This window comes from Myripristis murdjan, chromosome 12 (genome assembly GCF_902150065.1).
Source record: "Myripristis murdjan chromosome 12, fMyrMur1.1, whole genome shotgun sequence".
Lineage (NCBI taxonomy): Eukaryota > Metazoa > Chordata > Actinopteri > Holocentriformes > Holocentridae > Myripristis > Myripristis murdjan.
The window spans coordinates 31288079-31299722 of NC_043991.1; the positions used below are offsets into that span (position 1 = coordinate 31288079).

The 11644-nt window shown below is 39.9% G+C and overlaps 1 protein-coding gene across 1 annotated transcript; it reads left to right on the forward strand.

The window, feature by feature from the left end:
• Positions 1 to 479: 479 nt before the first annotated feature.
• On the forward strand, positions 480 to 11554 carry svopb (SV2 related protein b). Its single transcript, XM_030065352.1, has 16 exons — positions 480 to 652; positions 879 to 1012; positions 2471 to 2556; positions 2649 to 2747; positions 2885 to 2956; positions 3082 to 3206; positions 6358 to 6421; positions 6541 to 6666; positions 6802 to 6930; positions 7618 to 7691; positions 8318 to 8394; positions 8505 to 8609; positions 9326 to 9437; positions 9561 to 9642; positions 9728 to 9817; positions 10810 to 11554. The coding sequence occupies exons 1-16, from the start codon at positions 591 to 593 to the stop codon at positions 11023 to 11025; spliced, it is 1653 nt and encodes a 550-aa protein (XP_029921212.1). The 5' UTR covers positions 480 to 590; the 3' UTR covers positions 11026 to 11554.
• The last annotated feature ends 90 nt before the right edge of the window (positions 11555 to 11644 follow it).

The following is an 11644-nucleotide window of genomic DNA, read 5'->3' on the forward strand; positions in this document are numbered from 1 at the left end:
CACGTGAAACAAGACAATAGAGCAGAGCTCCTGAGATTAAATTTAGGGGGGAAAAACGAAAATTCTGAGATTATACAGAAAAAAAAAAGAAAAAAAAATTTTTTTTCGTACTATGGGATTTAGTTAGAAGGAAATCCTGGTGAGTTTAGCCCAGAATCTCAGTCTTCTCCTCAGTATCTGGACTTTGAAGAGAAGTTGCTGTGACTTTACCCTATTCAGAAGAAAACAATATAGTGATTCTGGGCTCAAATCAGGATCAGATTTCCTTGTTCCTAAATCATCAGCTGCAGGCCTGACATACGGCAAGTGCACGCATGAGCTCTCTTGGCCAAAATGATAATTTTCTCGGAATATTTCCCACTCCCCGGCTCCATATACGATGTGGTAGGGGCCAGCAGATTGAAGTGAAAAGTTGCTGTAACTTGGAAGTGGTTGCATTGTGTGTGATCGCCTTTGTGTGCGGCCCGCAGGTGCTGTGTGTTTACTGGTGTATTGTGTTGCACTGGGCGTGGCGCACCAGCAGGTTGAGCCACTCTGCACCTCCACACCTGGAGCGCACAAGCTCTCAGGTCGCGGTCACACTCACTGAAATGAGCACCAGAGGCAAAACTACGAGGATAACTTATAGGCAATGGAGAGACCCGGAAATAAGGTATAGAAACATATGTTTTTATTTTGGAAACATGTCACAGGATTGTTTTCAAAACCGGGTTTGATGATGGGAGGCCAGGAGAGGAAAGAGAAACTGGACAGGCTGCTTTGGCACTTTAACGCGGAGTAGCCCGATATATATTCATATCCATATTGCGCTCCCAGGCTGTTGCATTTATTTCCTATGCTGTATATCCGATTTAACAATGTCTGATTGGTCCTGTCAGCGTGGTGTCACTCAGAGGTGCCGGAGACATCGCGGGTCACAACGATGAGGATCAGTGCACAGACTATGAGATCTGTACCACGACGGCAGGAGGACACCAGTCCACACTTCAGTGTGGATCTAACCAAACTCAAGGTTTGCAGAAAAGTCCCAGTTTCTCTCGCTGACTTGTGCCAGAAACTTTAAGGGATACACACTACATAGATTTTTTTTTTTTTTTTTTTTTTAAGATAGATAGTTGAATCTGGTCCACTGAATTTGAGAACCATGAGATGAAGATGAGAGTTATAAACATCGCACAAAAAGGAAGGAAATTTGTGTTTGGTAGATTATTTCTTTGTTGTAACGGTGCTTCTTGGCAATAAATCTTATACTGTTGGAAAGCCTGTTTATTTCCCTTTTAAATGGAGCCACATTTGTAAGGAACATTCATTTGTGGGATGAGCAGCAGAGCTGAGGATGTGGGTTGCGCCCATGAAAAATACTGCCAAGAAGCATTGTTACAACAAAGAAATAATCTACCAAACATAAATGTCCTAACTTCTTGTGCTATGTTTATATTCTCCACATGTCTGCATGAGTTTCTGCTGGGAGCTCAGATCTCCTCCTACAGGTGAGACAAAGACAGTCAGGTGTACTGAAGAGACTAAAGTGCTCCAAGGACCAAGGTGTGAATATGTGCGTCTACATCAACGCCCTGCGGCAGGCTGGTGACGTGTCCCGGATGTTTCCTCGCCTTCCCCCAAATGAGCCTCTGGGATAGGTTCCAGCACCCCACCACCCTAATTAGTTTAAGCTGCTTGGAGAATGAATGAATGAATGAATGAATGAATGAATGAATGAAAAAAGTGGGTAGACAAGATGCACGAGCTGAGGCAGTGACGTACCTAGCTGCTGACAGCCGTTAAAGTGGCAGTGAGAGGACATTTGGCTCTCAAGTGGCTTGGCTTGAAGAGCCATGCCTGAAAGAGTGTGCCTGTGTGAAGAAATACATCACTGGATCAACTTTTGAACTTCATGAACTCAAGTCACTGACCACCTGATACAGTAGCCTCCGATCCCCTAATCAGGCTTTGTTTCAGCCAGTCATTAGCTTCCTCCTGAAGTGCTGTTTTGACATCAGTATTTAGTGCCCAGCACTGTCTTTGCTGTACTACGTCCATACAAAAGAGGATTAGGACCACACAAATGAAAAATTGAGTTCCGAGATTTATCTCAGAATTCTGAGATCAAAGTAATTTTGACTTTAATATTGGAACACTGAAGTTACAAATTCTAAATTCTGAGATAAAGTTACATTTCTGATTTGACCTGACAGAGCTCTGAAATGAATGTCAAAATAAAGTCAGAATTCCGGCTTTAACGTCAAAGTAAAGTCAGACTTCTGATATTTTTCTCAGAGTCTCAGATGAGTCTCAGAATTCTTCCATACATACATAATGACAGCATATCATGTTTTCAAACTTTTGGTCAGTACAAAGTTTTTTGTGCTTTTTCTTGAATAATTCTCCATGAATGACTTTTAGTGGGTCAGAGAAATGGGAATGAGAACGTGCAGCTTCCTCCCCTGTCACATGACTTGTCCCTCCACAGATAACTTTACAGTGGAGGATGCAGTGGAAGCCATTGGCTTTGGCAAGTTCCAGTGGAAACTCTCTATCGTCACTGGCCTGTGTTGGGTGAGAATACAAATATGCTTGGAATTGCCCCTTCTCTTTTTGCCAGCTGCTGCACACAGCTTATATTCTGTTGTCTGTCTCTTTGAGCGTAGATGGCAGATGCCATGGAGATGATGATCCTCAGCATCCTGGCTCCCCAGCTGCACTGTGAGTGGAGACTGTCAAGCTTTCAGTTGGCTCTCATCACATCGGTAAAGTCACTATTCCTCCTCACATTTCTTTTTAATCAGCTGCACAAATAATTGGTGATGCAATATTATTTTACGGCTTGTGGGCTTTGTAATGTCTGCTCATGATTGCATTCATTGTATGAAGACATTTTTCACAGGTGGTTTTCATCGGGATGGGGCTCAGCTCCTCTCTGATGGGGAATGTATGTGACAAGTACGGCAGAAAAATAGTGAGTCTCATATATTTGTTTTTGTTTTTAAACATGCTGTGAGTGATTCTTGCACCCCATTCAATAACTGAGATCCTGTGATTCAAGCTGTACATGATTTTTGTCTGTGTCTTCATTGGAAACAGGGTATGACCATTTGTATGGTGTGGACAATGTACTACGGCTTCCTCAGTGCCTTTGCTCCAGTGTATGGTTGGATCTTGGTCCTGCGGGGTTTAGTAGGCTTTGGCATTGGAGGAGCTCCTCAGTCGTAAGTTCAGGGTTTTTTTCCTGAGATGAAACCATAACCATGTCGGAAAACTGAATAACAGCTGTACAACATGCAGACAACCAAAATAAGAATTTAGCACAATGGAAAGAGCACTCCCCACTCGGTCTAGAGCAGTGCTTCTCAATCCTAGGATCAGAATCCAGAACTTAAACATAAGATAAGAAGTGATTTAAACCGAGGAGACCAGGTAAAAGATGAGTTTGGACTTAGCTGGCATGTCTCTGGCTGCAGAGGTAGTAGACTTGTTTCCAGACATAACCTCAAACCTTTTTTTTTTTTATAAACCATATCATTTTACAAACAAGTCTAACCAAAAACTCATCAATTGCTTGACTACGAAGCTCCTTAGATCTTGCTTCCCTGGGTGCGGAGCTCTCTGTCCAGTTTGCTCTGTTTTATGTCAGTAAAAAGAAGGAAGTGAAAGTCATGTCCGTCTCAAAGTTTGGATGATACCTTGCCTACTGCTTTTACACCTCCTCATCGTTGCCAGCCGGCTGCAGCTGCTGTGTGTGCCATGTTGCAAAGTCTTACAAAATAAATGGTGAAAGATGTCGAGCCAAGGAAAAAACAAAAAAGAGATGTATTAGAAAAAGAACAACATGCTGAAAAAGGCAGGGCCCCAGCTGGACTTTTGACTCTTCAAAACCTGCACACATCATTTGTCTATTGTGGATGCAGATGCTGTGATTTAAGATTTGATATTTTATTTTGATATCAACTTGATTAGGAATTTTCTTTGATGTGCCCAGGACAAAACAATGATGTAGTTAGGACAATAAGCACAACTACATAACTGTAAAAAGACACGACGACTTAACTGTAAAAGCATTAGGGGTAGGGAAAAATCGATCCACTTAAGTCTTGTGATTCTTTTTTTTTTTTTGTTACGATTTGCTTACGATCAGTTTTTTTATCACTGAATTTTTAGCAGTTAAAGTAAATATATTGAAATTATATGAAACTAGATCTAGGAAACTAGGAATCCGTTGATACCAAGCCTGTCATGTTAGCTTGTCAGCAAGGGGACTAAATATGACTCCAAATTTAGGCTGAATTCTGGTGAGGGAACAACTGGCATTTTCAGCGGGGGTCCCTTGACCTCTGACCTCCAGATGTGTGAATGAAAATGGGTTCTCTGGGCTGCCAAGGCTCTCCCCTTTGCAGACACACCCACCTTCTGCTAATGATTTTTTGAAAATCGACATCACTGTATAAAATGACCTATAGTGACCTCTAGGATAATCACAGCTTCCTGAAACTTTACACCACAAACTAGAGGAGTATTCAAAAAAAACAAAAACTGCAATAAATCATAATATCGAATCACAATACTTAAGAATCGCAATACATATTGAATCATCACCCAAGTATCATGATAGTACTGAATTGGGAGATAAGCAGAGCATCCCAACCCTAAAAAATGTACTGACATATATAAAAACATGCCCGGCCCACACCCTGTTTTAATAAATAAAAAGTAAGTTTAAAAAACAGTACAGGACACGTAGTGCAACAATTAGAGAAACTGACAGGGGCATTTGGGAAAACTAGATTGCTGTATTTTCTTTCTGATTTGTCTGCTCATTGTTGAAAGAAAATGTTACAAGTGCAAACAGTACAGCTGATGAAATGTCAGAATTTTTGTAGATTGTGCCGGCAGAACATGAAAATAAATGGCAGCTTACAATATATGAATACTTTTTTATAGTAAGTAAATTCATTAGGTCAATTTTATGTCCTTAGCTTTAAATTTATGACAAAGTATGTTTATACTTGCCAAACACTACAGTGTAGTGCTCGCAGGTTTCTACACCACAGCCTTTGAAGTACAGCTGGAGCGGAGTTCAAGCTAGTTAGGCTAGAATTTTGATCATCTCCAAATAATTTGGTGCTTCTCTTAGTTTACAATAAAAAAGGCAGAGGAATAAAAATTACAGTATAATGCACTACAAGTGTTAAAGTGTGACAAATACAGTAAATGAACTAAAACATTTCATATAGTCTGTATCTTACAGATTGATCATCTTGCAAATGGATAAAATTTAGGAAAGATGACAAGAATAAAATCCATGATATTTACATTCAAAAACACGGAAATGTAGCACTATCAAGCATAAAACAAAAGAATTCATTATAATAGCCTAGAGCAGTAGTTCTCAAATGGGGGTGTGAGTACCCCTAGGGGTACGCTGGAGTACTGCATGGGGTACGTTAGATTTTTTTTTTTTTTTTTAAATGTTAATTTAAAAATATAAGTCATGTATTACTCCTAAAATAGCATATGCCAGTCATTCTCCAACTTTTTTCATCAATGCACCCTCTTTGAAATTTTTTTTTCAGCTAAGTACCCCCTGACCAGTGCAAAAAAAAAAAAAGTAGAAAAAAAAAAATCCTATATTCAGAGGTCCAATCCAGCTCCATCAGTGTGTGAAACAACAACCTGATACTGAGGAGATTTTGTTGCTACTGTTTTTGCTTCTTTTTCTCTTCTCTCTCTGTATTCTGCTGTATCACTGTCAACCACTAATCCATTTTCTTTTTGATTTTTGTCTTTGCTTCCCTGTCATAGTGAACAAACATCCTCGCTAAACAACTACAGCAGCAGATTTAAACCACAAACACACACATTTGACACCTTCAGGAAACTAAGAGGGAAAACTGAATATAAAATGTGGTTTATCAAACTTACATTTACATTTTTTATTGAACTTTTTATAGCATAGGGCAGTTGTTTTAGGAATTATGCATCACTTGTTTTTTAAATTAACATTTTTTAAACATCTCACGTACCCCTGCAGTACTCCAACTTATATGTGAACCATTGCTCCAACTCAGAACAAAGTGTGTAGTTTTTGACAAGCAGCACACAAAAAAGCAGAAATCAGGATTCACAAAAGGCTAAAAGCAACCACACAAGTGAACAGGAGGGAAATCACCCCAATGTTCATAAAATGTTTGTACAGCCTTAAAATATTCATCTTTCACAGCATCGTAGGCCCATCGTAGGACATTCAGAACAGGTTTTATGATCAAAAATACTGGCAAACTTGTTTTACTGTAAACATACACTGCACACAAGCACACATGCTCATGCCTTCAAGAAACGTGACACGAAACTCCCTCTTTTCAGGGTGACACTCTATTCAGAATTCCTCCCAATGAAGATGAGAGGCACCTGCATCATGCTGATTGAGGTATCAACTTAGTATCAGCCTAACCCTACTCATAGAAAAATGTGAGATTCTGCTCCTAATACATTTTTATGTTAATGCATGTTTTTGATTTAACACAGTATCGTGCGTATGTGTGTTAGATATTTTGGGCAGTTGGTGCTGTGTTTGAGGTCCTTCTGGCCATATGGATAATGCCCACGCTCGGCTGGCGGTGGCTGCTCGGCCTGTCCGTCACACCAACAGTCGTCTTTGTTTGCCTCTGCTCTGTAAGTACTTTGCTGATTAATGTTATCTTAGTTATCTGACATAGTTGTGATGTATCACTCAGCTTCTTTTTACTGAACAGACAAGTGGTATTGTACAGCTTTGTATGTTGTGTTTCTGTGTCTTATTTTACACAGTGGCTCCCTGAAAGTGCTCGTTTTGATGTACTAGTAGGGAACAGGGAAAAGGCACTGGCAACATTAAAGCGCATTGCGGCTGACAATGGCAAGTCCATGCCTAAAGGAACCCTGGTCGCCAACAAACAGGTGGGGTGATAATGGATATGTGGCTCTGTATGTGTTGGGGGTGGGAAGAAAAAGATTCACTTAAGTATTACCCTCCCTTTTTTTTTTTAAATTACTGAATAGCTTGTCAGCAAGGGGACTAAATATGACTCCAAATTTAGGCTGAATTCTGGCGAAGGAACAACTGGCATTTTCAGCGGGGTCCCTTGACCTCTGACCTCCAGCTCTCTGAATGACAATGGGTTCTCTGGGCAGCCACGGCTCTCCCCTTTGCAGACACGCCCACCTTCTGCTAATCCCATGCAGTTTGGGCCCCAAAGCCTGCAGTCCACATGTGTTCTTGTGGCCTGTTGTAAAATGGTGTGTGTGTGCAGACTGGGGCCTAAACAGTCTTGGAGCTGCATCAGTTGGCTTTAACTGGAAAACTGAGACTATCCACAATCTAGAAGATAATTCAAAAAACAAATTGCAATAAATCATAATATCAAATAGCAATATTTGTAGAAAAGCAATACATATTGAATCAGCACCCAAATAACATGATAGTGTGAAATCGGGAGATAAACATATCGCTCCTGCACCAGTATGTGTGTTCAGGATGTGGATCATTTGTATGTAAGAGAGGAGATATTGCGTCTAATACGGTATGTTAATGATGTGAGTGAAAGATCTATCATCATAGTTGTTATTGTCATTTTCATTTTACAGGCGGAGCGTGGAAGGGTCAGAGATCTGTTCACTCCTCAGTATCGCAGGACTACTCTTCTCCTGTGGTTTATATGGTTAGCATGGTTAAAACATAATTTGTTCTGCTTACCTCCTGTCACTTAACTGGTCTCAAGATCATAAGGACTTCCTATGTTTTTCAACTAGCAGTATAAAAGACTTTTCCTATTGTACAGGTGCATCTCAAAAAATTAGAATGTAATGGAAAAGTAATTTCATATATTTTAGATTTATTACACATAAAGTGAAATATTTCAAGCCTTTTTGTGTTAATGTTGATGATTACGGCTTATAGTTCATGAAAATCAAAAATACAGTATCTCAAAATATTAGAATATTACATGAGACCAATTAAAAGAAGGATTTATAACACAGAAATGTTGGCTTTCTGAGGCAATATGTTCATTTATGCGCTCTTGGTCAGGGCTCCTGTTGCATGAATGACTGCATCAGTGCAGCATGGCATGGAGGCCATCAGCCTGTGGCTCTGCTGAGGTGTTATGAAGGCCCAGCCTGCTTTGACAGCAGCCTTCAGCTCTTCTTATCATCTTACTTTATATTTAATGAATCTTGAATATATGAAAGTGTAACTTTTTGAATTAAATCATGGAAAAAATGAACTTTTCCATGATATTTTAATTTTTGGAGATGTAGCTGTATATTGTGCTGTTTTTATCCACAGGTTTGCAAATGCCTTCGCCTATTACGGGATAGTCCTGCTGACAACTGAACTGTTCCAAGCTGGAGATTTATGTGGAGGTATGTAATGGTTGGATACATGAATGTAGTAGAATGTAGATTCCTATGTAGAATGTAGATTTGGAATTGGACAGTCTCTGTTAAAATACAACTGTTTTCTTTCCTTATAGTGACCCAAGGGGCCAAGATTGAACCAAGCTGTAGCCTGGAATGCAAATATTTGACATTAGCTGACTTCAAAGATCTATTGTGGACCACTTTGGCTGAATTCCCAGGTGAGATGCTGCATATTAACAGTTTGTCAGAGTTGTTTTGTCTTGTGTAATGGAGCCTGTTAGATGATAACCTTTTGGCAAATACATGGCGGCGGGGGGGCTTCTTCATCTGTTTATTTGTTATTTCTGTGCATCACTTGTAATATCTGAGATACTGGTCGTCCATTTTTTTAAATAGGGGAAATGTTGGATCTTGCCTCTGTGTTGTCCATTCACATTAGACTGGTCCAAGGCTGTGGTCTTCAACTTTTGATCAGCTGATGAACAGCCTATTTCAGTTTAATGGTTGTTTGCAATAAATTGCTTACTCAAATTTTTTTTTTTTTTTTTTTTTTTTTTTTTTTGTCTCACTCCCATTTCATCCTTTTGCATTTTGAAGCTCTACTTAGAACCTTCTTAAGATCCAACAGTATAAAATGTAAATTCTTGCAATTTCTCAACTGGTCTTAAGATTTTGATCAGGAGTGTATTAGATTTTCAGCGTTTTTTTTTTTTTTTTTTTTTTTTTCTTGAAACACAGTTTTCCAAAATGTTTTGTATTTTACCAAGCAACACCCAAACTGGTAGGCTACATAGATCAAGCAGGCTGAGCTGTTAAATGTTAGGCAGGCTGGTTATTGTCATTTGAATATAATTGTTACTTAATGGCAGCACTGGTGACTACACCATCTGTGGAGGATGACATGCTTCCTGTTGTTTTTTCTTCTTTATCGTAGGGCTTTTCATAACCCTTCTCGTTGTGGACCGCATCGGCAGGAGGAGAAGTCTGGCATTGTGTTTCATTATGTTTTCTCTGTGTATTCTGCCTTTGTTTGCTTGTATTGGGAGGCAAGTATTTTTTCTGTTCACATAGTAGCAGACTTTTAAGCAACTGCAGCATGTTACCACATTAAGACTAATCTCAGACTGACTGTCTCCTTGTTCCTCCTTATGCCCTCTCTGTCTGTACAGAATAGCTCTCACAATCTTCATCTTTGCTGCCAGAGCTTTCATCACAGGAGGATACCAAGTAGCTTTTGTTTACACACCAGAGGTGAGTAGCATTATGCCACATTTATATACGTATATTCCCTGAATCATTTTCATTTGTCAAAATTACCTTTCCTCCCATTCATTAGGTGTTCCCTACAGAATCAAGAGCCCTAGGGATGGGAACAAGCAGTGGGATGGCCAGAGTGGGAGCTCTGCTTACTCCCTTTGTGGCACAGGTACAGAAGAGTGGCCAACTCCAGTTTCTTCTCATTTTTAAAGTCACAGTGAAATGGCATTTTGAAAGCAACTTGGTCCTTTATTTTGTTTTATTTCCTGTGGAAATGGGATATTGAAGTGGAATATATCGCAGGAAGGGATTGTTCAAAACTGCACTGGAAAGTTAGTTATGGAGAAAAGTACAGCCTTTTGGATGGGAAGAGGGCCAGTGGGATGGGAATATTCCCAGTCAAGTAACTTGCTTTTGCAAAAGCTACAACAAACAAGCTAAAAAGACACAGTACCGGTAAACTATTACGTGAAGCCATGCTGGCAGATTTAGCCAAATTAAAAATGTAGCCACACTGTGGTCACTCACTGCCCTTGAGACAGAATCACAAAGTGCCCGAATATGCAACAAAATTTGTAGTTAGTTAGACATGGCAATCAGTAAGATACAATATATATATATATATATATATATATATATATATATATACACACAATAAGTATAATAAATATATTATAATACATACAACAAAGCTTAAATTATTATTTAAAGAGAACCCATTAACTGTGATTAGTTTGGAAAGGTTTTGAGGTTTTAAGTTATTTCTGCATTTGTGTAGCTTAGCTTGGGTGACCTGGCACTGAAATACTTAGGGTGGGGGCCACTGCTAACAGGTCCACATACAGAGACACCTAACAGTACACATAAACATGCAATCCTCCTGGGACAAAAATGACACTATAGTGGGGGAAAAAAACAACACACACACACACACACACACACACACACACAAAACCCACTTTAAAACATGAAATACATAAAGCTCATGTCTGAGCATCTATGGACATCCAGAAGGGAAAGAAATGGCTCTTGTGGGCTTGAATGGGCAATTTCATTTTGGCATCAGTCTGACATCTGACCTCTGAAGTCTATCTGAAAACAGTCAGTAATCCCTCTTATTGGCTTTGCAAATGCACCTCATTTCTGATGTTTTGTCTTTAGGTTCTGCTCAGGACATCTGTCTACTTGACTCTGTCGGTGTACTGTGGCTGCTGCCTGCTGGCCGCCGGGGCATCCATGCTTCTGCCTGTTGAGACATTAGGCAAAGGTCTGCAGGAGTCCAGCCAAATGACAGGAGACATGACAAGAACCTGCCAGTCAAATGGTACCGCATGTACTTTGCACACCAGCTATGGATCCAGCAACCAAGAGGATTAAGCAGTGTAAACACAGAACAGAGAGGATCCAAAATGTTCCCTCCCACAGCCCCACAGCTGCCCTATTTCATTGAACTGAATCATCTAGCCATGATGCCATGATGAGTGATAAGAAAGACAAGGAAGGGGCAGTTGCATTATGGGAGGTAATAAATGGGGTACCTCCCATGAGCCATCATAACAGTAAGCAACACACTGCTAAGTCACGCTGCATTTGCTGTGGCATTTTTGGCTACCTGTGATGCTAATCTATGTTTGTACTCCTACCAAGAAGCAGTGGGGTGACTTAAGAGAAAAAAGACGCATCATGCCTGAACTGTTTGACAGGTATGGATGTGCAGAGAGACCCTCCAGGAGGACCTTCAAGAGACTCAGAGGGGGAGTGGGGTATATTTTTTAATTAATTTTGTTTTGAAATCATTTCCTGCAGATGTTTTTAAACGTGAAGCCAAAAGTTGAAGGCAATATGCATGTACAGTAATATTTAATTTGTTATTAAAACTGCATTCTGTGCGACTGTGCTTTTTAAATGAGGTCGAGTTTGTGTTTTGCTAGTCATAGCGTTCATAGAATTATTATTTTACCCGCATTTGTATTTGGGGATATCTGGCCAGTCACCT

Excerpts from the sequence above, each read along its gene's own strand:
- svopb (XM_030065352.1), top strand. The coding sequence starts at position 591 with ATGAGCACCAGAGGCAAAACTACGAGGATAACTTATAGGCAATGGAGA. Across the intron at positions 2,557-2,648 it reads TCGTCACTGGCCTGTGTTGG|ATGGCAGATGCCATGGAGAT; the intron begins GTGAGAATACAA and ends CTTTGAGCGTAG. Across the intron at positions 7,692-8,317 it reads CTTCTCCTGTGGTTTATATG|GTTTGCAAATGCCTTCGCCT; the intron begins GTTAGCATGGTT and ends TTTTATCCACAG.